The sequence below is a fragment of the Pleurodeles waltl genome, chromosome 3_1 (genome assembly GCF_031143425.1).
Source record: "Pleurodeles waltl isolate 20211129_DDA chromosome 3_1, aPleWal1.hap1.20221129, whole genome shotgun sequence".
Taxonomy (NCBI): domain Eukaryota; kingdom Metazoa; phylum Chordata; class Amphibia; order Caudata; family Salamandridae; genus Pleurodeles; species Pleurodeles waltl.
Window position 1 is genome coordinate 177,003,717 of NC_090440.1, and position 26,565 is coordinate 177,030,281.

At 45.7% G+C, this 26,565-nt stretch overlaps 1 protein-coding gene across 1 annotated transcript in view; it reads left to right on the forward strand.

Annotated features, from left to right (window-relative positions):
• Positions 1 to 22,579, forward strand: part of LOC138283896 (proprotein convertase subtilisin/kexin type 5-like) — a 570,601-nt gene extending 548,022 nt beyond the window's left edge. Inside the window, exon 16 of the mRNA XM_069222102.1 lies at positions 16,701 to 22,579. Within this exon, the coding sequence (XP_069078203.1) occupies positions 16,701 to 17,131 (431 nt within the window). The 3' untranslated portion in view covers positions 17,132 to 22,579. The remainder of the gene's footprint in view (positions 1 to 16,700) is intronic.
• Positions 22,580 to 26,565: the final 3,986 nt, after the last annotated feature.

Sequence of the window (26,565 nt, forward strand, 5' to 3'; positions counted from 1 at the left end):
GAGAGAGTGTGGGGGGGAAGGATAAGGGGGTGAGGTGAGGTGACGGGGGAATTAAATACTAATTAAAAAAAAAAAATCTGTGTTCCTGCCACCACAAACCACCTTGCACCTCTTTTCATGGTGTTGGTGTCCCAGCTGTCCCTGGGACACCAGCACAGGCTCCCCATGCAATCCTGGTGCTGCTCTCATGCTATACCTAGCACGACAGCAGCATCAGGATTGGTCCTGAGTGGCTTGGTGTGCTACTCAGACAATGTACTGGAGTCTGTGCAGCTTTTCCAACCTGGCTGTGTAACCCGCCATTGCAAAGGAGCTGCCCCTGGAATTCACATATCTGATATTGAAGCTTTAATATACCTTAATATAGAACAGCTTCAAATGGATGCAATCTGTTATGCTGTGAAATACCAGCAGTCAGAGAAAGGATACTACAAAAAGAATTTACATCAGCGTTGGCCTGTGCTCACATCTGGTATAAAATGTCCTGCCGTCACAACAGACTCCAAACACAAAAGCAACATCAAAGTAATAAATAAAAAACAGAACATTGGCACAGAAGGGCACAATCTTGTGTGTGATTGTGCTCCACTCAGGCAGTCACTCAGAGTGAAGTTATCCAGTGGCTGAAGTGAGCTGACCTCATGCCACATGCTCTATGCAGTAGTGGGCAGAAGTGAAATGTGAATGACCCACTAATGAATAAAGAAACCTGGAGGACTGTACCTATATTTCTTTAAAAATCAAAAGGTCTTGGCTAACCCTAAGGTTATGCAGCTATGAAAACATAATGAATGACAACAAAAGCATAATAAAAAAGGATCTATTTTATTGGCCTTTCGCTTCTGCAACTCATCAGCTGCAACGCCCTAACGAGGCTCATACAAAGTTGATCTTCCCTCTGGAAATCCCATTCTGTCTAGTCAATCAGCTCGTTCACCCGGTAACGGGTGTCGTGGGGCCCCTGGGGGCCCCTGCAGTGCCCATGCCACTGGCATGGGCACTGCAGGGGCCCCCTAACAGGGCCCCATCAAGATTTTCAGTGTCTGCTAAGCAGACACTGAAAATCGCGACGGGTGCAACTGCACACGTCGCACCCCTTCCACTCCGCCGGCTCCATTCGGAGCCGGCATCCTCATGGAAGGGGGTTTCCCGCTGGGCTGGCGGGCGGCCTTCTGGCGGTCGCCCGCCAGCCCAGCGGGAAACTCAGAATTACCGCGGCGGTCTTCTGACCGCGCAGCGGTATTCTGATGGCGGGACTTTGGCGGGCGGTCAGAATGACCCCCAATATCTAAAGAATTGTAAAGTTTCACCTATCTGGTAAAAGTTGCTAGATGATGAGTTGAGAATCAAGCAATCACAAGCAAATTATACGTTTTCTTGTATCTATTGAATCTGATGCTGAAGAGCCCTTTCGTGACATAGGCATACTACACTTAGAACAAACGTGCAATGTTGTTGATTTATTTTGTTCAGTCAATTATAGGCAAAATGTGGCCTAGAATATAAGGATTGAACCTTATACAATCAGTTATTACTGAGCCATTTCCCAATATATGACAGTTTCTACTGCCAACATGGAGTTGGTAAGATTGGTAACATAGGCAGATAGACATTAGCAGTGAGGATATACTAACTACTCGGAGATTAATGCATAGTGATTACTAATGTAGCAAATAACGAATAGCTCCAGATTCAAACAAGCAGATCTATTTGCTTTCTAGTCTTGAAGTTGGTTAAGGTCTGCAAAGCGGTGACCAGAAACTGTGTAGGGAATCAAAAGATATGGATGCATTCAATCTCTAGGCATGTTTCTTTCTTGGAATGCGAACGAAACAGAATTTTTGTGAGAATTTCAGACAGAAATTAACTTAATGACAAGAAAAAAATGTGAGGAAGAATTTAAATTATGTTTAACATTATTAAAGTGGCCAAAGGTAAGATGGCTAGACTGAGTGACTTGTACTAGGGCGGCTTACGAGCAGTCTGTATACACACAAAGTCATTAAGGGTCATATAGTATAGAATCTGCTAAACCACATAGCTTACCTTGAATCATTTGGGATAATAAAACCTCTTAATAATGGGCAAACACATATTTGTATAATTTTTATGATTTTATAGTATTTTTTGTAATCGGGAAAGACTACCTGTACATGTGCACCGAGGAGAGATTAAATTAGACCTTGAACATAATAAAATTCATGGAAGGCAAATACATGTATATGCATTTTCAGAATTGGTTTCTCCAGCCGTAGGATCTATACATAAATGAATGGTGTATTTTGAGGCCTCTTTATTCCGATTTTTGCTATTAGCTATTGTGCACACATGACTGCTTTCTCCTAAAAATATTTAAAAATGTTGTCTCTACAACTCGCCTCACATATATACTCACATATACTCCCAAAGTAACTTTATTGGCAAACCACATGATGAAAATGGTTTATTGTACATAAAGGTAATAATTTACTTTTGGCATTCTGTTTTTTGCATGCTTATAAAAAGAGCATGGTAATAAAAATTTGTAGCATAAAAAAAGCAGCACTTTTAAATATGCAGGTGTTTAGTACACTCTTAAATCAAAAGGACAGCGTTCAACTCTAAAAGTCACTAGCCAGTGGTGGCTCCTCCATCTGGGCAGAGGAGCATCGAGCCCCCTTCCCCCCGCCAGCAACGACAGCTGCAAAACCTTTTAAAGAAAACTATGTTTATTGTCATTTTCTTTTAAAGGGGTGGGGCCACGGGAGTGATGTGCACTGAGGGGGAGTGCTTAGCACTCCCCCTTCGCAGCGCATGTGTGTTTGGCCAACCGTCTCGGGCCAGTCAAACACACATGCGCTGTAGGCTCTCTCCAGCCCAGCAACAGTTGGTGGGCTGGAGAGATCCTCCAAAGCTTCCCAGTCTGCCTGGTCATGATTGGCGCAGGGCAGACTGGGAGCCTGTACCTACAGCGAGGAGCATTACATTTTCATTTCCTCCCTCCCCACGAGCCACTACTGGACTAGACACAAAAAATAACACTTAAATAACACTTTGGCTTTTTGGTGGAAGCCAAATATTGAAATATTGACTTATCAAAAAGAAAAGAAAAGCCTTAATGAACTTGTTACACTTGAGCTACACATTTATTAGGGACATGTAGAGAAAAAGACTCACTAACCTAAGTCCAAGCAATCCAGTTCCCAAATATGGTATGCAGCCCTTCTAAAATAGCTGAGGTTAGCAGGAGTGAACTGGTATGTGGATACCAGTCAACACATGGGAATGAATAGTTATCTCATATTTAATCCTAAAACCCTGCTTCCTTGCCTAAGAAAGCCACGTACTTTATAATTAGTACTGTAGAGGATAAAATATAACAACAAAACATTCGTAGTTACCTTTCTCCATGTGTTCCAGATTTTTCTCCTGAAATGTATTTTGTCTCCCATTTCTCAAGCTTACACTATTCCTATACATTTCAGCAACAATTATTGAATATGAGACTTTCTATCTAGATTACATTACTTATAGTCTCCTAGGAGGAATAGCTTTTCTTCCTGATGTTCAACATATTTAGGTGCTTGGTGTGTCCTTCCACTTGCATATGAATGCACAACGGACTATTTTGCCCCTGAAATCTTCATTAAGCAGCCCGCTTACATGGCGGAGTGAGAGCTGACAAAGGCATCCGAAAAATACATGCTATAGGAAAAGGCTTGCTTTATTTTCTGTACCATTCAATTTTATCAGTTCTTACCCACCCTAGTGACGCCGCGATGCTCACACTGATTGTAAACATGTTGGCCATTTTGAAACGGTATTGTACATTCTCTAATATTTGACTTACTCATCCACGACAGCTACCAACCCCAATGAAGCCTGGCAGCACTCGAAATTGAGTGCTGACAAAAACAGCTGAAAAATAGAAAGTACAGATAAGAAAGCAAAGTTGCTTTTTTTTTTTTTTTTACTGCAGGATCCGTTTTTTAGGTCAAGCCTAGGCAGTGCGCATGCGCTCTCTGGAAGACTTGTTGTTTTTAACAAAAGACATTGGCCCTCATTAATACCCTGGAAGTCGGTGATAAAGTGGCGGTAATACTGCTAACAGGCTGGCGGTAACTACTGCCAAATTATAACCATGGTGTTGACAACTCAGATAGACAGCCACTTTACCACACTGACCGCCATGGCAGATTCAACAGCCACCACGCCGATAACCGCCTACAGCCAGGCGGAAGTCAATGTTCCGCCCACCCTATAAAGACACATCAATCCGCCACCTTTTCTGGGACGTTACCAACGACATCAAAAGCCTGGCCAAAACACATCACAGAAGGGAAAAGACTCACCTTTGGAGACATAGAGAACAACCATGCCGCCATGGAGCCTGAACTTAAAATCTTCCCTATGATATTCTATGTCCTACTCCACCACGAACACCAACGCCGGCGAAGACAACCACGGTGAGGACAGCCAACTAGCACACAAGGGAGGGGGGAGGAAAATGAGTGACACACACACACGCAACACCCCCAACACCATACACACAATCAGATGCAGTAATAAAACATATTTACCCCGTACCCCTGAGGAATAATGAAAGGACTACAGGAATGTGATAAAGTGAAATGTAATAAAAACAACACAGTAGAAATACGAAAAGTCAATCTGATGGTATATACATAAGTACAGTTTAAGGGATACTGCACAGTCCTCATTGTGCGTAGGCCACAGGGCCACAGGCCAAAGTCCAAGGCCCCACTTGTCACCTGCACCAACATGGAGAGAACACTGCAGGGGCATCAGTTGGAAAACAGGCAGGCACCTCAGGGGGACAGAGAATGGGGCGGCACCTGAGCCGGCAGATCACAGAAGACCACTGGTCCTGGAGGGAGCAACATGCCCTGTGCTTGGTCCTGGGGAATACAAGGCCACAGTCTCTCAAGTGGGTGACTTGCCCACATGCTCTGGAGGGGGCAACATGTCCTGTGCTTGGTCCTGGGGAGAGCAAGGCCGCAGTCTCCCAAGTGGGTGACTTGTCCACGTGCTCTGGAGGGGGCATCGTGCCCTGTGCTCTTGATCCTGGGGAGACTGGGGTTGGTATGTAGCTTACCCACTGGTTCTGGAGGGGGCATTGTGCCCTGTGCTCTTGATCCTGGGAAGGTTGGGGTTGGTGGGTGGCTTACCCACTGGTTGTGGAGGGGGCATCGTGCCCTGTGCTTTTGATCCTGGGGAGTGTTGGGCATGTGGGTGTCTAACCCACTGGTTTTGGAGGGGGCAGCGTGCCCTGCGCTTCTGTTCCTGGGGAGTGCAAGGTCACAGTCTCTCAGCTGGGTGTCGTACCCACAGGATTTGCAGGGGCTGGCCGCACAGCAGCCCATGGCTGGCGGTGACGGCTGCTCAGTGGTGGTGGTACTGCTGCTGGTGGTGATGGGGGGAGGCTCCAGCCCATCCCCTGCAGCCTCAGATGGCTGCACAACCATGGTTGGTGGTGGGGGCTCTGTCTGAGTCCCTGCACCAGGCCACATGTCCTTCCTGCCTGCTGGCGTACGGCCCCTGCCCTTCCTGGCAGCACTTGGGGCAGGCTCCTCGCCCTTCCTGGCAGCACTTGGGGCGGGCTCCTTGCCCTTCTGGACAGCAGCTGGGGCATGCACACTTTCTTTGAGGCTGGCAGGTGCCCTGGATCCTTTCCCACCACAAGTGGGTGTGGAGACTATTGGGCCCGTGGACTGGGTGGCTGAGGTGCTTGCCTAGGTTTTTGCCACCCTGGCCAGATGTGCAGGATGGGGGGTTTGGGAAGAGGTCAGTGGTGGAGAGGAAAAGCTTCTTAGGGACACTGGGGCGGGAAGAGGGACAATGTTTGGGTGTGGAGGAAGAGGGAGTGGTTGTACGAGGTGTCTGTCTGCTATGTTTGGGTGCAGGTGCATGAGCTGGATGCTGTTGTGAGGTGGATGGCTGTTGGGTGTCTAAGTGCTTGGGAGAGGGGTGACAGACACAGTGGGAGAGGACACAGGATGTGTGCATGGCTGTTGTAGAGGTGTCTGCAAGTGAGGTGTGTGTTCTGCTAGGTGTTGTGGTGATGCTGGTAGTGGCTGAGGATGTAGTGCATGCAGGTGTGAGTGTAGATGCAACTGGGAAGGAGGTGGAGGAGACGGACACAGTGGAGGCAGTGGATGTTGGTATGTCTGCATCTGGATGGTGTTTGTATGAGTACCTGTGGGATGATGTGTGGTGCTTGTGTTTGCCTGTGCCACTCTTGTGTGTTGACCCTTGTGCATGCTCGTCTGCGTGTGTACTTGGGATAGGTTGGGGTTGAGGGGAATGGGATTGGGTATAGGAAGTTGGAGGGGGGACAGTCGAAACAGGGACAATGGCTGCCATCAGAGATGAGGCCAGAGCCTGGATTGATTTCTGTTGGGCCACCAAGCCAGTGTGAATGCCCTCCAGAAATGCATTTGTCTGTTGTATTTGGGCTGCCAGCCCCTGGATGGCATTCACAATGGTTGAATGCCCAACAGAGATGGATCTCAGGTGGTCAATAGCCTCCTCACTCAGGGCAGCAGGGCTAACTGGGGGAGGGCCTGAGGTACCTGGGGCGAAGGAGATGCCCACCCTTCTGGGTGAGCGGGCACGGGCAACTTGATGAGGGTGGTGCTGGTACAGGGGGTGGCGGCTGTAGCTGGGGTGGTCACAGAAGTGTCCGCCACCACCAGGGAGCTTCCATCGGAGGAGGTATCTGTGTCTGAACTGTCCCCTCCAGCCTTCGCCGTGATGCTCCCCTCGGCCTCCATCCCACTGGTGCCCTCAGCGTAGGTGGACTCTTCCTCCTGCGTCCTGTGGGATGTAGCTCCCTCTGTCACCGGTGCCTCTGCTTCTCTGCCAGATGATGCTAATGCACATAAGGACAGGATGACTAAGCAAAAGGGGGGAGAGACAAAGGATACACTTGGTCAATGGCTGCACCATCACCACCGTTGGCGTGCACACCACCCTCACACACAGGGAACAGCCCTACGGCACTATGCAATGCACTACCTGTGATCATGCTAGCCACCATGGCATGGGGAGGGGCACATACAGCCATATTCAGCACACTTTGGACCCACACAGTCCTGACCAGTTGTGGATGCCTACTGGCTGCGTAGCAGGATTATCACTTCAGAACCCTGCCCACCATGGGACCTACTCTGCAATGTCAGGCCTGGCCTAGGGGAACCCACTGACACACATCCCCCACCATGCGTAAGTAGTGATGATGGGCACTGTACTCACCCCCTTGAGCTGCTGTGATGCCCTCATGCACCCATCCAGCTCCTGATAGGCCACTGCCAGTATGTGGGCCATCAGTCGGGTCAGGGTAAGACAGGCACCCCTTCCTTGTTGGGAGGCCATCCTCAGCTGGGCCTCCGCCGTCTTCATTACCCAGCGCCTCAGGTCCTCCCACCATTTCCGACAGTGGGTGCTCCCCTGCCGTAGATCCTAGGGTCCTCACATCCTTGGCAATGGCACGCCATATACCCTTCTTTTGATGGGCACTGACCTTCAGAAAAATACACGCAGGAAATGGTATCAGTCACACCGTCCTGCCTGTTACACTTATGGCCCACCATACCCCTTCACATCACCATTTGCACACACATGGCCCAGCACACAAGCTGCACGCCACTCAGGGGACATCCACCCACCCCCTCTACACGAGGCCTTCACACACCCCACTCCATGCATTCATGCCACTGCATCGTGCTCACAGTGTACTCACCTTTTGGTCTGGAGGCCCATACAGCAGTCTGTACTGGGGTAGGATCCCATCCACCAGTCTCTCCAACTCCACAGAGGGGAAGGCAGGGGCACTTTCCCCAGTCACATGAGCCATGGTAGGTTACAGACACAAGTCACAGCATCACATACAGTGTAGGTCCTCTCCTTTGAAGGTCAGGTAGCAAGTGAGTGATCAGATAGAAAATGGTGGTCAAGTCCGCGGCGGTGCATACCGTCACTGCTGGCGTACATCACCATTGGCCACTGTACCCCATAGGGCCCAATGTTATCCAGTGAGGAGGTGCACAGCGGTTCACGACCGTCTCCCGCAATAGCGCAGAACGTCAGCGGACTTACCTCACTTCCACCTGTCCCTCCACACAGGACAGGCGGATGCCCTTTCAGGTGGGGAGGGGCAGGCCCTGGTAATAACTGCATCACAGTTAACAATAGGACATACAGGACAAATACCACTTACCCATTACAAAATACCATCATGCATTGTACAGTTGTGGCTCCAATGTTCATTTTGTGACCGCCTCCTCACTCTTTTGCCCCATAGCTTGCTACCTCTGTGGATGAATAGGAGATGGAGACATACCCCCATGTACAGACCCCTGGTGGTCTAGGCAACAATGGAGGACATGCACATTATCCTCACCTATAGACTTGATAGGGCCACAGTCACAGAGCTGTGTGCTCAACTGGAGCCTGACCTGATATCTGTCACCCACCTGGGATACCCCCTCTTTTGCAAGTCCTATATGTGCTCCATTTCTTAACAACTGGTTCTTTCAAAGTGACAGTGGGCTTGGCAGCAGGAATGTCACAGCCAATGTTCTCAATAGTGCTGAGAAGAGTGTTGTCTCCCCTGATTAAACACATGTGTAACTACATTGTTTTCCCCCACGTTGAAGATTTGGCCACAGTGAAGGCTGACTTATATGCAATGGGACATATCCCCAACATAATTGGGGCAATTGATGGAACACATATTGCATTTGTCCTCCCCTCCCGGCAAAATGAACAGGTGTTCAGAAATCGAAACAGTTTTCATTCCATTAATGTTCAGATGGTGTGCTTGGCGGACCAATACATCTCCCATATCAGTACAAAGTATCCAGGGTCTGTGCTGTGCATGATGCCTTTATCATGAGGAATAGCAGCATCCCAAATGTGATGGGACAACTACAGAGGCACAAGGTGTGGCTAATAGGTGAGCCCTGGTTCCCGCCCAGTAGATGTTGGTGTATGGGTATGGTGAGGGCCATATAGGATAGTGTGTGGCTAAATGTTGACCCTCGATATTTGCATGTGACTTAGGTTATCCCAACCTATCATGGCTATTGAACCCTGTGTTGAATGCCAGGACAAGTGCAGAAGAACGTTACAATGAGGCACATGGGCAAAGAAGAAGGATTATCAAACGTACCTTTTGTCCTCCCGAAGGCCAGGTTCAGGTGCCTCCATCTAACAGGCGCTACTCACCCAAGAAGGTCTGCCAGAGAATCGTGGCATGCTGCATGTTGCACAACCTTGCCATGATATTCCATGTACCTTTTCTGAAGGAGGAGGCTGGAGATGGCTATGTGGCAGCAGTGGACCCTGTGGACAGTGAGGATGAAGAGGCAGAGGAAGAGGACAACAGAACTGCAGTGATTCGACAATATTTCCAATGACACACAGGTAAGACAGTGGTACTTCACATTTCATTTTCATTTTTTGAATTATCTATGGCACTGGCATGCTGTTGATTCCGACTTCTATGCACACTCACTGTACCCTTTGGCAACTCATTTTGCAGATGTTGGTGCCCCACTATGGCTCCTGGTGTGATCACTGCAGCCAACTACAGGTCTTTCCTATTTGAAAATTACTGTACATTTGAATTGCAATGTTTGAACCTGGTTAAACGAATACATAGTAAAATGAGTGTGACATATTCCATACTTGTATTTTTTCAAATGGTGTTTATTTAAGTGCTAAAAAGTAGAGGGGCAAGTGCATTGGGATGGGGTGATGATGGAGGAAAGTCCAGGGTATTTTTCCAGTCTATTTGTAGCACAGATGCATTGTCCATGGGGACATAGGAAGGGGAGCAATGGCAGTTCAAAGTGGACAGGGTGACAGAGTGGGACACAAGGGTGACAATCAGGAGAGTCTCATTTCCTGGTGGGGGTCTTAGCAATAGTCTCTGGCTTCTACCTGGATCACAGGGAACGTTTGCGGGGTATTTCACCTTCTGCAGGGGGAGGGGTGCTGGTGGCCTGTTGGTCCTGTGGTGGGGCCTCCTGTCCACTAGCAGCATTGGATGAGGAAGGCAGTTCAGATGTCTGGCTAGTGGCAGGGGCCTGCTGTTGTGAGACTGCCTCCCTCATAATGTTGGCCATGTCTGCCAGCACCCTTGCAATGGAGACCAGGGTGGTGTTGATGGCCTGCAAGTCCTCCCTGATCCCCTGGTACTGTCCCTCCTGCAGCCACCTGTTCTCCTGCACATTGTCCAGGATCTGCCCCAGCGTATCCTGGGAATGTTGGTAGGCTCTCAGGATTTCTGCATGTGCCTCCTGGAGAGTCAGTTCCCTGGGCCTGTCCTCCCCCTGGCGCACAGCAGTCCTCCCAGTTTCCCTGTTGTCCTGTGCCTCTGTCCCCTGAACCGTGTGCCGACTGCCACTGACCCCAGGTCCCTGATTGTCTTGGGTATGAGGTGTGCCCTGGGGTCCCTGTAGTGGTGGACACACTGCTGATTGACGTGTCCTGGGGACAGAGGTATGGGTACACTAGGAGGGTGCTGTGGTGGTGTTTCCAGATGGGGGAGGCTCTGTGGTGGCGTGTAACTGGGCCTGGGTAACTGGCTGTCCAGAGTTCCCTGATGGGCCAGGTTGGTCATCCAGATCCAGGTGACGAGAGTTGCTGTTATCACTGTGGGCCTCTTCTGTGGGGGGACTGGATAGTGCTGGCACCTCTTCGCCGCTGACATTGGCTGGGGTACCTGTGGGGATGTAAATGCAGTGTTATTGTTTCTGTGTGTGACACATTGTGCATCAGTGGGTTGCCCTCTTTGTTTGTATTTGCCCTGGCATATCTCACTTGTGTACGTTGGTGTATGGTGGGATGATTAGTTCTCTCTAGTGTGCATGCATTAGTGATGGGTGTCCATGCAGGTCTGAGAGTGGTGTCCATGCATTGGTACGGCATGCAAGGCTTGGCATTGGGATCAGTGAGATGTGATGGTGGGGTGTGTGGGAGGTGGTGGAGTGATGGGAGTGAGGGTGAGCGTGGTGGTATGTGATGACATGCAGGTAGGGGGGTGATAGTAGTATAGAGTTGACTTACCAGAGTTCAGTCCTCCTGCTACTCCGGCCAGGCCCTGAGGATGCATGATTGCCAAGACTTGCTCCATCCCATGTTGTTAGTTGTGGGGGAACAGGTGGGGGTCCACCGCCAGTCCTCTGTACAGCGAGTTGGTGTCTTGCTGCAGTGGAATGTACCTTTCCCCGTAGGTCGATCCACCTCTTCCTGATGTCGTCCCTTGTTCTGGGGTGCTGTCCCACAGCGTTGACCCTGTCCACAGTTGTCTGTCATAGCTCCATCTTCCTAGCAATGGATATCTGCAGCACCTGTGCTCCAAATAGCTGTGGCTCTACCCGGATGATTTCCTCCATCAGGACCCTTAGCTCCTCCCCTGAGAATCTGGGGAGTCATTGTGGTGCCATGGTTGTTGTGTGAGTTATGTAGGCGAGGGTGTGTATGGTAATGTGTCGGGGTGTGTAATGTATAGGTGTAGGTGGTGTGTGGCCCTGCTTTTGTCTGTAGTCGTGGTGTCTGTCTCATGCCAATGGTTTGTAATGATAAAGGGTTGTGGTTTCTGTGGGTGTGTGTTTTATAGTTGTGTGGGTGTGGTGTTTGTATGGGTGTCAGGTGTGTGTTATTTAAATTGACCTATGTAGTGTTGTTTTGTTTGAGTGTGTGTATTTTGAGCGCGGCGGTATGTACCACCAATGGTTTACCAAAGTTGAATGTCCGCCGTGGTGATTCGTGGATCATAACGTGGTGGCCGTTGTTCTGTTGGCGTAACGGTTTGGGTTTGGATACCGCCAGTTTATCACTGACCTTTGGTGTGGCGGATTTTTGTGTGTGGCTGAATAGTGATGAATTGGTGTGTATGTGTCATAATATGGTGAACAGATATCTGCAGTGGCAGCGGTATGTTGGCAGCAGTCAGCATGGCTGTAAGTGTGTTTTACTGCCAATGTCATAATGAGGGCCTCTGTTCCCCCCTGCTGCTTACCATAGGTTCACTGTAGTGTCCTTCTTCTTTGCTTTCTCCTAACAGGTTTTCAAAGCCAATACCCCACTTTCGTGCTTGGCAGAGGAGCACTGGCCAAGTACAGTTTAATTCTGTAGTTTTCAGGAACTCTTTATTTACTTGCTTCCTGCCTCAGCTTGAGGTTAAGAAGGACTTTGGTTATCCCACTACTGTGCTCACAGCATGGAAAGCACTCATTTGCACAGCTGATCCCTCTTACTTTGGAATTCCAGCGTGGAACGCTTCACCTATCGTTCCAATTTTAGTATATTTGCTGAGAACCAAGCATGACATAATGGTATCATGCTGGTATATAAAGGATGGATATCACATGATTTTAAAGTTTGAGTGCTTTTGGAATATCACAAATTTAGTTTATACACTTCCTCTTTGCTACTTTTCACACAGTAGTTTTTTTGTATCAGAAAGACAAAAAAATGCTGTTAAATAAAATTGCAGTCTCAGTTTATGATAATTGCAGCGGTCAGGGATATGCAAATCAAGTCACTGACGTCATTTTTCACACTGGACGTTTTTTGCTGCATGCAAAGCATGCACATTTGATATACACAGAGAAAGGACTAGCTCCAGATAAAGTGTTAATGAAATAATGGGGATCTTGTAAATGGACGTGTTCTGGCTGAGCACCAACCTAATGAAAACAACTAGCACCAATTTATTGGTATTTTTTTCATTTTGTGTGCCTCTAGCTGTTTGCACTACTCTGTAATGGGCGACGGTTAGTGTTCCTTGCCGCAAGCCTCTTTGGTGTTTAAGGCACACGGGATAGGTCTGTGTCTAAGCTAAGGCCTCGTATGCATGTATCATCCATGCGCTTCAAGGTGGCGGAGCTGGTGTTGAGGAGCTTTCCAGTGACAGTGCACTCTTAAGGGAAAGGCCTCGGTTTATAAGAGACGTTTGTTTGAAGCCCAGCACGCCACTAATTCGTATGTGCCCCTCCTTACATAGAGACACATTTATGCTTCGCTTGTATGTTTTGTAAGCCTGGTTTATAGGTTCTGGCCACGTCCACGGGCCACAGAGAAATAAACCAGGGAATTAATAGTCTCTTCATTTTTCTGGCTTTGTATAAACAGAAGGGAGTACACGGCGAGAAACTGAATGGGAGTAGAAATTAGGGGCCTGTGAGGGAGGCAACAATGTTACTTTTGTGCAGGCAAGGATGAAGACACGTGCCTGAACGCAGAACGTGGATTTTTTGCTAAATATGCTACATTTGTGTTTTTTCCCAGTGAAGTATAACTGTTAAATCGATAATCTGCATGGGGGGGGGGGGGGGGGGGGGGGGGGGGATAAACGTGAAATTGTGTTATGGTAATTTTGCCCACGCTGGTTTTAATCCTTAGGTCTTTAGTGCTCTGCAATTTTGTTTTAATTTAGTTTAGTCCCGTTTTATTTGTTTACAGCCATCAACGTCGTCACAACTCCTCTCCTACACCTAATTCACAAAACAATATTGTTTTCTGTAAGCACTCCAGTCTTCTTATTGCATAAAGGGGTTTTAAAGCTATCGTCCCAGGCTTGTATTTTTTGATTTACAGCAAGTAGCAGACACATCAGTCTCCTTCAAACCTGGTATTACATTAAATACTTCATATTTAATAGCACAGATGAAATTGTTTTACCAATAAAGTCGTTCTGGAATAATTGCCAAAATGTTTTACTGGCAGACATGATACGAGATTGCAGGAAAGTGACTAACAGGCGTGCCACCTCCCTTAATTAAAAAAAAAAATCAAGTATTGATACTGCCTATGTTGGATCACATGTTTAATTCTGCTGTCTTGTCATTTTCATACAAAGAGGACAGTAGTGGTAAGCAATTTTGAAAGGATAATTAATTTATTATACGTTTGCGTATTTTGGTCTGGAGCTTTCATGGTGTTTTGGGGTGTTGAGAACATTAGTCTCTCCATATGATCGTGATTAACTTGGGATACCTGGAACACTGAAAGGGAGAACATGGACCCACTTTAGCCAACTTTGCTCTTTATGTGACCAACCACCCAAACTTTCACAGTTCCTTGATGCTGCCCCTCCTTTTAAACATGTGTGAGTTTAAGAACAAATGTGTACACACACACCTGACAGCAATGAAAAGTCAGACATTGTCAGTTTAAGTCTGGCCCACGGATGCAGTCTACATTAAAGTTGGCTGGACATGATGTGGCTCTTTGTCGAGTTTCTGCAATGCCTTTTATATTTTGTGGCTTTCTTTTTTTTTTTCAGCTGAGCTTTCTGTGACCTGCTGGGCTGGTGTCTAGTAGGCAGCTGGCTTTTACTGTCCTCTTCAGCGCAAGTTAGGAGGTGCACTTGAAGTGTACCACTCCCCTTCACTGCTCCCTACTGCCTCTTTCATGCTAATCCGTGTGTGATTGTGTTTCAAGCCTTGTTACAGGCACTTCTGATGGAATGCAGCTATCTCTGTGCGGATTCCAACTCGTTCTTCATAACTAGTGGCCTTGTCTTCCAAAGAGTGGGTGTGGTGTGTTATTTGTGGTTTGCTTGCTTGTTAAATATGTACAGACTCAGGAGACCATGTGCAGGGCACGCATGACACTGTATGCAGTCAGCAATGAATGGTAGTTCTACAGAGGTGACAGGTTGCATATTTTTTTTTTTTTTTATATAACTACTTTCCTTAGTGTCACACGGGCTCAGAGGCACCATAAAGCACAACAACAGAAAGGAACAAAAACCTATTGGTAAGTACTATTAACACATAAAAAATAACACAATACAAAATAACAAATAAAAAAAAAATCACCAAGCAAAATCATCATAGGAAACCAGTAAATGCTGCATTTTCAACTTTTTATGAACAATCATTAGAGAAAATTCCAATCTCCGAGACCGTGGCAGAGAATTCCACACCTCTGTGGCCATATCCATGAACAAGTGTTTCCTAAATCCTGAAATTTCAAGGACTAAAATTCATTTTTTTTGGTACATTTTGGGGCGGTGAAAGTAGTATTCTATTCTAATTAGTGTGGCAGATTTAAATTAGAATGCTTAATATCAATATTAACATTTTTTGCTGCAGACAGAGGAAGAAGGTAAATGGAAGTGCTTATTTATATGCAGGGTCACTGGAATTATGTGGCAGAGAAGAACAAATTATGTGGCAAGAAAAGTCCAGTTATGCTTTTACAGCACCAATAGCTCTAACTCTTGCAAATGCAAGACCTGTTGTATTGCAAGCACTTGTTTAGTTTTTTTCTGCATGATCTCTCCAGTGTCCCGTGGAAAACAACAAGCATTTCCCAAACCAACCAGTTTGGCATTTGTAGAGTGGGGGCATGCTCAATACACATGCGATACACACCATAAGTCTACTGGCGTTGGAAGTGCGTGTTTAAACTCATCAATATACTAGTGACTTCCATCTGGTCCTCAAAATCTTAAGTATTTGGGTCTGTTTTATTCTCTCTATTTGCAACTTTTTTGCCTCATGTCACCTGGCCCTCAATAGTACTAAGACAGGGTAGCTGGCAGCAGCCTCTTCACCTTAAGATCTTTCCTTCTACTGGCTAAATGCACCTCGCTTGCAATTTTGGTATTCTCTTTCACTCGGTAATGCATGGAGATTACATGCACTCAATCATCTAAAATATTGTGTGGCATGACTCAACGCTCAATTTCCTTTACCTTTCCACTATTTCACATTCATTAGGACTGTTACTCTGTCCCCATTTGTGTACTCCACTCACACTGAACTATCTTAAGGGCTCTACAACTCATTTAAAGTGAAGCAGCTTGCTTTCTTCTACTGTTTGATTCACAAAGTCTGCTGATATCTTGGGGTGCCATCAATTTGAGTCACACTCCCTGATTAAGTTATAAACCCAAGACATCCCTTCAAGCCAGTAACATATCATGCATTTAAGCTGCTTCTTTCATACAACAATAGTTTGGAAGGCTTACTGCAGACGTTCATTATTTGGTATTCTGTACCTTCATCACTCAGTAAAACTTTGTTTCATTTAGATTTCCAAGGGACCCGGTAGACTTGAGTTTCTGTAATCACTGCTTCTTGAGGGCAGGTGTCTTCAAATCATCTTCGATTCTCTAGTCTTTAAAAAGACTGATTGCCATAAAATAACCATTGATTCTATACATAGATTCAGGTTTTCAAACTCAACATGTTCTCTGTGAAAGGCAACAAGTGTTCATTAACAGGAAATGTCTATCCTGTAATACCTTCTGGTTTTGTGCTCTCAAATTGAGTGTGGTGTTAAGTATGGCAAGCTATGAACTCAACTCAGCATACCTGGATATAATAAGATAGACAAGTGATAACAAAAGACGCAATCTATTTGGGTAGCTGATCTTTTCACTGGTATGTGCACTTAAGAAAGAGAGCATGTTATCCTCATGTGGGCAAAGAGGACCTTTGGCGTGCTGGTGAATATCTAATTGAATTGGGATAAAATACTACCAAAAAGTGTGATCATTGTCAAAAACCAAGGTTTTTTGAAGGTTTACGGTTTGCTCAAATCATTGAGACTGTCAAGTTCTTTAACCACGAGTTGCGTAGCTCTACAAATGTATTTTTATATTATCATGAGTATATCTTGATGTAGCCTTTGCTATGAGAATAATACTGTTTTTTTTCTCTTGTGGTCTTTTTCAGCATTATGTACAAAGGTCTTCCAGAATGAAACAAAGAAGGCAGCTTTGGAAAAGGGTTACATGCCAACGTTGAAAACAACCCTACCGTCTCTAAATTTCTCAACAATATTACCAGTTCTGGGGACCTTGTTTCTTGTTTTGGTGATGGGAGGGCTAATTTTACAAAAAGCCAGATCCAAAAGGAAGTTGTGCTGGAAGCAGAGTTACGACAGGTTGAATGGCAATTCGCGAGTGATCCCAGTCTACGAACATGTTGAAGACCACGTGGTCATGACGCAAGGCAATGATGCAGGAGAAGAAAGCCCAGATGAATGTGATGTAGTGTACAGCAGCAGAGATGGTAGAGTGTTCAGAAAATACTGTTTCAAAGTACATGATGATGAAGATGGCGATGAGGATGAACGTACATGTTTGAATAAGGCAAAATGTTAGTGTATGAGCAATTATGATCAATCTGCTGCTGATGGATTGCTCTCTATTTAATGACTATAGAGAGCAGGGGCATCGAGGTCCTCATGATACATGATTGTAGCTTTATATCCATTAGTTTTAGTTTGAATATCCATTTTGCCATAGATATTTTTAGTCATATTACTGCATTGGGAATTGTTTCTCAACCAACTCTGAAGCGAGAGACTGTAAAAGTATTTTGTGCCTAAATAGTAATCTTGCATTCTCTTGATTTTAACCATTTAGAAAGAGCAGCCTCCTTCCATTTCCTACTGGACCACTCAATCCTATTCGCTAGCACATCTCTACCCATCTCAAGACGAAACCCATTAAAATAAACAGGGCTTATTGTGCAGTCCTTGATGTAAAAGACTGGTGCATCGCTATTTCTTGTTTCTTGGTCCTATGAGAGTCATAATATTCTCATCTCAATTATTATATCAAGCTATGCCCCAGACTATTATTAGACTAAATAAAGTTCTGATTAACCCACAAGTTCATGCTTTTTAAACATCATTAAGATTTTGCAGGAACAATTGAAAGGGCTGGAGATTTGAAAGCCAAAGATTTATGAAAGATAGACTTTTCATCAGACCAGTTTGTAGAAGCATAGTAAAGTCCTTTCTAGTGGTAGTAGGGGAAGACATACTTTTTTTCTCATGTAGTATGCGTAATTCCATCAACAACTGAAACCTGAAAAGGTGGATTCCTATAATGCTTTTTAATGCAAAAGCTCCATTCTCACCACTTGTTCACAGGCAAAATTAATCTCACAAACCTCTCCCCTTTGACCATCCACCGTCCAGTTTCTGTAAGTCACAGAGTAAATGTTGCCAATGCAGGGCTTTCAGTATGTGCATTACCTTCTCATTCCCCTCACCATAATGAATCACATAGTGAGACCCCTGTGCCTCCATTCACAGATCTACTCCCAACCAAATTGCCCGCCCCATCCTTACTTTCTGTTCCTGTTTTGTGCAAAACTCCATTTGGGCAGGCACAGTGCCAGAGTCCCAGTGTCTCGAGAGCCTCCCTTCTCACGGCACAGTGCCAGCAATCCTGGGGGCTGCATGGCTAGTTTTGCGATGAAGTGCTGTTCAGAGGGATAATTGCAGCGGGAGACGGCATGATTGCGGTAAATGAGGCCAGCGAGGGGAGCAATTGTCCATCTGCACACAGTACGACACTCAAGCATTTCTCCTTTGTTCTGATTTTGCCCGGCCGGAGGTCTGCAATGCCTTCCTCCTACTCTCTCCTGATTCAGAGGGGCACAGTGATTCTTGGCAGGATGGGGGGGTCAGCAAGGGCTGGTGATGCCCTGGCTGGGCTGTCTGTTTCCATGTCAGCTGTAGAAGTCCAGGTGATGATTGATGCTGCAGTCACTAAACCCTTGTCCTTCAAACAAAAAGCTAAGTATACTTCAGTCCGGGTTGAGGATGCTCCAAATTCAGAGTCATCTGCTGAATCCGTGCCTGAGAGACATGTGGTGCCTGATGGAGAAAGGTCATCTCCAGCGAAGAACCAGCAGACATTGTGTCTCAGATCATAGAAAATCTGGGCATGGCACCGTCTCCAATGAAGGGGGCTGCTGAGGATCTTTTCCACGCTTTGCCATTGCACCCAAAGATTGCAGAGGTGATCTTTATATCCTGGAAAAAACCTGAGCCATAGCCAGGTGTCCTGTCCTGCTTTCTTCAGAAGTTCTATGTACTGGAAGAAGGGAAATGCTGTTGCCACCTTCGATCAAGGTTGATTCTATTTTGCCCCCTCTTACTGGCAGATCCTCATCAAATCCAGATGACTGGTTGCCATCTGATCAAGTGGATTGCAAGGTGGATGGTGGCCTAAAGAAGTCCTTCACTGCCTCTAATTGCTCATGGCTCCATCAAATGGGCATTGAGGGCTCAAGCCTTGATGAAGGATTTTGAGGCTCTGGCGAAGGCCATGCAGGAGGGGTTTAGTGTGTCAGATAGCTTGGTTCATATGGAACAACAGGCTAAATTCCTGGCTGATGTGTTGGCAGATTATGGCACCGTCTGTTGTGTCCTCTTCTGCTATCATGGCCAGACGAAACTCTGGCTGCTGGACTGAAAGGCAGATCTGGTTGAAAAGTCTTCTTTTCCTAACTTGCAGTTTGAGGGTGGCAAACAGTTCCGTGAATGGTTGGATGGTCCGATTCGGAAGTCCTTCAAGGATAAGTAGCACACTTAGTTTTACCGGTCATCTTTCAGCAAATCTTGTAAGACTTGGACTAGCTCGGATGCCAGAGAGGCAATGGATTTCCCCTGCAAGGATAAACATTCCTATTCTTTTTGTAGCAAATGGTTGCAGCCCAGGAGGGGTAAGCAGCAGGAAGTCAGCCTTTAGTTGGGACGCTTAAGTCAGCGCTATGGCACTATAGCACTCAGGACAGTGCTATGGCAGTTCTTTGGACATTAGATGATTTAGAGGGATGGATAGCAGCATTGGGTTATTTCTGTCTACGACATATGGGTGAGGAGCATCATTTGGAGCGGCTGTCTCATAGACTTTGTCTCACTTCCTCCAGATACGGGGTGCATCCCTACTCCCATCCCAAAGAATCTGACAAAGAAGGAAGCACAGTTAGCTGGGATCAACGCCTTGTTGGAGAAAAGCACTATCATCCCCGTACTGCTGGATCAGGTTGGTCAAGGGGTGTACTCTATCCTTTTCCTGGTTCAGAAGTTATTGGTGGAGTTTTGGCCTGTGTTAGATCTAAAACACCTCAACAAATGGGTGGCATCCATTCCATTCAAGATGCTGTCCTTACAGCAGCTCGTTCCCCTGATGTCTCCTGGGGACTTCACAGCTACAATCGATCTGCAGAATGCATACCTACACATTCCAGTTCATTTGAGTCATCAGAGGATTCTGAGGTTCGCTGTGGGGGTCAACACATTTCCAGTTCCAGGTCCTGCCATTCTGTCTGAAGTCCAGTCCATGAGTATTTACCAAGGTTTTGGCTCCCTTGATGGCAGTTCTTCATCTGCATGAGATTTCCATCTTCCCGTACTCTGGTCATGGGGGCATCTCTTCCACTGACTTGTTTTCGTGCGGAGACAGTGCTGGCTCTTCTGTCATCTCATGACTTCTTAGTGAATGCAAAGAAGTTGAAGCTGGCTCGTGTTCAGGATTGTGTTTTCATTGGGGCCCGCTTCTGGACAGATCTGTGCATTGTGATGTTGCCCTACTTAATGGTGTTAAAGATTCATTTGCATCTGCAAGATCTGCAGTCGACACCTGTTCAGGTGATCTTACTATGGATGAAGGTGCAAGGTGAGCTGGCAGCATCAGTGTTCATGGTGCCTGATGTTTGCTTTCTCTCTATTCCCTTTGATCCAGAAGTTTCTGAATTGTGTACAAAAGGGGGGCTCAAGTTGTTCTGGTGGCTCCAGCATTGCCCTGCTCTTATCGGTTTCCTCTACTGATGGAGATGAAGGTGGTTCTGGAGTGGTGGCTTCCTTTGGTTCCATCTCCCCTGAGGTTTCCATGTCTCCAGGTACAGCCATTGACAAAACTCAAGCTGACAGCTTGGAGTCTGAACGGGGAGTTTTGATGTTGCAGGGTCTCTCAGGGTCTGTTTTTAATTCTATTGCAGGCTTTCAGACTGTTGTCTATCAGGTCTTTTTTGATGCTTGGCATTGGAAAATAGTTCAGGCTTGGTGTGCTCAGAGGCAGGTGGCTGCGCTTTCTGTTTCTCTGTCTATGTTGCTGGAATTTCTCCAGGATGGGTTTCAGTTGGGTCTTAGTCCTGCTTCTCTTAAGGCTCAGTGGGTGGCTAATAAGGCTTATCAGTCCTCTTGGGATGGACTGGTGGATGATCAGGCTTTAGTCTCTAGCATCTTTAAGGGGTTTTCCATTCTCCATCCTGTCCCTCAGGTTGTGTGTACATCTTGGGATTTGCAGTTGGTGTTGCGGGCCCTCCAGTAATTTCACCTCCTTTGAGACCATGTCATCTGTGGGGTTATGTATTCTGGCATTAAGGGTGTTCTTTGTGGTGGCTTTAAATTCAGCTCGCTGACTGGGGGAGCTAGGCTTTCTGTCTTGTCTGTCTTCTTTCTTTCGAGTGTTTGACAACAGAGTTGTTCTTCAGTTGGGCCCAGGATTTGTTCCCAAGGTAAATTCTATGTTTCAACTTCAGCCTTTAGCAAGAAGTGATTCTTTTGGTGTCTCTTTGTGCGGAGGGCGTTTTTGATCTACCTGGACTAAGTGAAGGAGTTCTGGGTCTCCTCTGACTTATTTGTGTGAATTTTGGTCCTGCATGTAAAAAGGAGGGGGTGGGGGGATAAACCTTCGACTCAGACCTTGAGCAGGTGGAACAGAGCTGTGATTCTACAGGCATATACGCAGTTTGGTCTGTCATCATCTCTTGGGGCCCAGGGGAGGTCTACTAGGGGCATGCCCACTTCTGTTGCGGAGGCACAGGGTGCTCCTTTGCAGCAGATCTGTTGGGCTTTTCCATCTACCTTTGTGGCTCATTATTGGGTGTTACAGGATCCAAAGGTTCTAGATTTGTTGGTTGCAAAGTTATGGCTTCTGTGTTGTAAACAGTAGTAGTCAGCACAGTTATCCTGGTGATATGCTTGGCTTGCGTACATCTCTCTATGTGATTCATCACAGCGAGAGGGAAGAGGAGGAAATGCTGCATATACTTACCGTTAACAGCATTACTCGGAGTCCTCTTCTCTCTGCAATGAATCAAAGACTCCCTCCCGCTCTATACTGTCCAGCTATGTGGTGTTTGGGATTGCTAGTGAACAGGAAGTAAGGGTTTTTTTATACATTGGAAGTGGATTTGTGAATAGAGGCACAGGGGCCTCACTATGTGATTCATCACCGCAAGAGAAGGACTCAGAGTAATGCTATTACCAATAAGTAAACGCAGCATTTACCATAAGATATTGGGATACTTCTGGTCAAACCAACTCTCCCCTGAGAGAAAGTTATGTGGTCAGCATTTGAAAAAACAGGTAATTACAAGAGCTACAGGTAGCCAAATAAGACTATCTGGGAGATCCGCTCCTGCAATACAAATTAAGCATGGGTCTACCATGAAGTTTAAGTAGTGCCACCCTTCACTATGCCCTGGAGTAGCTGCACAGAACTAAGGAGCTTCTTAGACCGCACCGAATAAAATACAAAAAATAGTCACAAGAGGTTCAATTTGGTAGATTCTGAAATTTTAAGCAAAGAAATGTAGCTCTTGGGAGCAAATCTTTACGAGTTTAGTGTCAGGCATTATAAAGGGGCAGGATCTTCTCTAAAGCCCTACTTTTTTATGAAAATAAAAAGTGTAATTTTTACTCTGTGAGATTAGATTACTTTGTTACTTGTTTTTCTGACATTAGCAGAACTGTTTTCCCATCTTGTAAACAATTATAATAAATGACTCCAAATCTCAGTACGATATTGAAGCCTCCATTGTGAAACTGTAGAAGTTTTTAAATAGTTCTGAGACTCTCTGTATTACCCGGGCGACTACGAACCTGGAAACACCAATTATGGAATTGGATGCACCAGGGATGTAAATCGATTTAATTTTAATAACAAGAATTTTGATTGTAGTGTCTTTACACCTGTGTACTATAAAACAATACACCATGCAAAAAACTGTACAGCTTAATGTATTGATCACATCCATTTCTTCTAGCTATCTTCAGAGTGTATTTTCTCAACTATCATTGTAACCAAATAAAACATGGTCCCCGATGATAAATTTAGTTGTTGGAATGGTGATGGATTTGCTGAAATTTATATCAATGTCCACCACGTGTGGTGCAGAAAAATAGTTAGGGGTCCAATATATGACAACCAGGGGTGGTTCCTCTGCTATGGCGGAGGAGCGTCACCTCCCCCCAACCCCCCAGCAGCAGCTGTTGTAATATTTTTACTATAAAATGATGATAAACAATAATAAACTATGTTTATTATAATTTTATAGTAAAAGGTGCGGGCCAAGGGGCGGTGACGGGGACGAGGGGGAGAACACACCACTTCCCCCTCAGTGCATGTTTGTTTGGCTGGCTGTCTCACGCTGGCCAAACACACAAATGCGCACTGGGCTCTCTCCAACCCAGCAATGCAGACACTGCGTTGCTTGGTTGTAGACAGCAGACAGAGACTTCGACTCTGCCTCGGAGTGCCATGGCTGGACTCTCCCTCCAATCCTAAAGCTGCTTTTATGCTGCCCATAGCATGAAAGCAGCATTTGGATTGGACACAGGGCAAGCTGGGAGCCTGTGCCTTCAGTCGAGGAGCAGATTGGAGCGACGAGGCTCGACACAAAAGGTACATTTGAAAAAATTATTATTATTTTTTGTCATGCTCCCCCTGCCATACTCCACCCCACCCCACCCCTTTTCCCTCCCACGAGCCGCCACTGATGACAACTACTTTCTTAGGCAGGCAGTACTTGCCTTTTAAAGCAGGAGTGAGAATCCCACTTTGCACTCTAGTGAACACTCTTTTTCATTATATTTCTTTCGCTCCACTTGTGGGATGACAACGTACTCTAGCTGTTTCCAAATCTGAATGGGATGACAACTCAGTGCTGTCAAGTACTAGCAAGAGATAAACATTCTAGGCTACGATAATAGGAGTGGTTTACACACAAAGTGTGAAGTCAGTCTATGAGATGAATATCTGCATGGATGGGCTGAATTTGAGTTGTATTAAGTTGAGAATAAGACTGAAGGAAGTACATTTGAGTGTGCATACTCAGGTGTTATTGACATGATCGGAAGTGATGACATTGTCAAGATGGAAGACACAAGTTTGGAGAAGGGTTTGATAAGTATAGGTTGAGAGGACGATCAACTAACTCTTTAGAACTAGAGGAAGGTTGCAACCTCCCTAAAGATTAAAACTCAGTGGCACAACTCACAAGGTATTCAAAAATACACCTGACTGCCGAAAATATCGTACTTACACCTCCAGAAATATACAAAAGGATTCCTCACAGACATAAATTGATTAACTACTGGAGGTTTCTCTATCATAAATTCAGAAAAATCCACAGTAGTAAATCCCAACCAGAGGTCTGGAGTGGGTGTTATAAGGCCTGGTTTGGCTTGGACGTTTCTAGGCACCTTCAAAGCATTCACAAATTACAATCCAATCACTTTCCACCCTGGAAATAGTCATAGATTTACAGTTACGTCCCTTCCAGGATGTGAAAGGAAATGGTTCACCTCTTGGTCAGGGTGTACGGGAAGGGTTTACTCATATCAGAAATGGTTTGCCCATGGAGAAAAACCAGAAACACAAAAATGGGCATTTGCGCATATAGCTAACCTTCCTACTGTACGGAATAGTATTATACCGTCCCACAGTCTAATCCTGGAGGAATAAAAGGTTCTCAAAAAGTCACATGCCAGGTACAATAGTACCCTGGGAAATCTCCAATTTGTACATACTACCAGGTTTACTATTAAATCTGTTTAATGAATAGTAAAAAAAAAAGGTGTTAAAAGTTGTTTTCACACTTTTCTTTGTAAATCAGGCCCCCTGTTCATGAATAGCATATTCCTTTGAATATTCACAAGAGACCTGAACCGATAATACAATTCCAGCACCATCGAACATAAAGGTTTTTTAATTTTGTCCTAGATTTTCCATATTGTAATTCTGGATTTGGATTTGTAGAACGCAGCCCCTAAAGTACCAGGGCATCTGTGGAGGTCAACATGCATTGCGATCTGTGAACATTATTCTGCAGAAGAAAAATATGTCTGCAGATGCATAGGCGGCTGGCTTATGTTTACGATGGGGGGAGGTGGGGTCTGGGCACAATAATAATAATAATAAAAAAATAAAATAAAAAATGCCAATTACGTGCAGTGGCCTTCCTCGCGGCGTCCTCCTGCTCTTGAAGCTCCAACAGTGGGAACAGGAAACATCACTAACCAATCCTGACGATGCATTCATGCTGGTAACGAGCAGAAAGCATTTTCAGGATTGGTGGGAGTGGCCTCTCTCAGTGTTCACCAGAGTGCTGGAGGCCGGTGCTTTCTCTAAGGCAGCTGTCTTAAGACAGCTGGGTTAGAGATGTTTAAAGTCCACCTGTCAGGCTGGCCGTTGCAAGGCGGCCAACTAAAGGGACATGTGCACTTTAAAAGAAGTGCAGAGCTCCCTTCTGCCACTCAGCAGCAAATGCCCCACCCGCCCTGACACTTTGTTCAGGACAGGGCGCTAAAAAATAAAATGGTAACAACGTTTATTATCATTTAATTTTTCCATTATGGGGGGCATTTGTTTGGCGGGTGACGTTCCTCCACTCAAATGGAGGGAGGGGGTGCCCCTGCATATTCTATTGAATTAATGTAGTGTATGGTGGGTGGCCTACCTACCATCCAATGTGGCCGGATTTATAGCCTTTGCTCCCCAAGAAGATGACCACCCCCCATACTTACAGTTCCCAGTCAAGCAGGCACGGATTTCTGTGCCTTCAGTGGAGCCGCGGCATCTCCACTGAAGGAACTGAAGCTTTGCGGAACAGGCACCATGTTCCACAAAGGGGACGTTTGTCATTAAAAGAGCAAAAAGCAATGGCCCGGAAGCGCGTACTTCCCATAACATGTTTTGGGGACATTTTAGGCATGTTTTCACCTGAAGATGCACATAGAGATTTCGGTTGTTTTGAGAAGCCGAAGTCCCTAGTGGAATCCCGAAAATTGTTAATCCTGAAGCGGCTAATAACTCCTGCAACCTGCAGTTAAATAAAACTGTAAAAAGTATTTTTCAAGTTCGTTCTTTAGAAGACTACTTTTTATTTCATGGAGGTACTTCAAGATTTAGGAGCCGCATTTGTGCCCAGGGAATGGATACTGTCACTAGGTCTGCTGTGACAGTGCAGCTGTCTGGTTTGGTTTGACATTGTTGCTGAATGCACAACTTATTGCTTGCATTATACATAAAGTGCACTTTGGGTCAGCTTCCATCAGCCATTAACTTGTAATGATCAGCCTATTTCAACCAGTGGCTTGGGATTTTGTCAACATCTTAGATCAGTTCAAATGAAAATTGTTTTCTCACTGTCATCCTATTGTTCCTTTGATGTAACAACCTAAGAAGTGCTCGCATTAACTGCACCAGGGGCTATTATCTACTTAAAAGGACACCTGATCATCATACATTTTGTCATATTCAAGCAGAACCATGAGATGAGGCCCTATGCTTTTTTGCCTTTTCAGGACCTGCAAATGTACTGCAAAAAGTATTTATAGAGTTTGAAGAAAACATGTCTTGCTTATTAATGATGAAGCAGACAATAATGTTATTCCACTAGATGGCACCAGATGCAAGAGGCACCGTATTTTCTCTATGCCTGGAGGAAGCTTTTTTAGGCTTAGAAACATGGAAATATTATGTAGAGCTCTGCATGGAATTTCTGACCC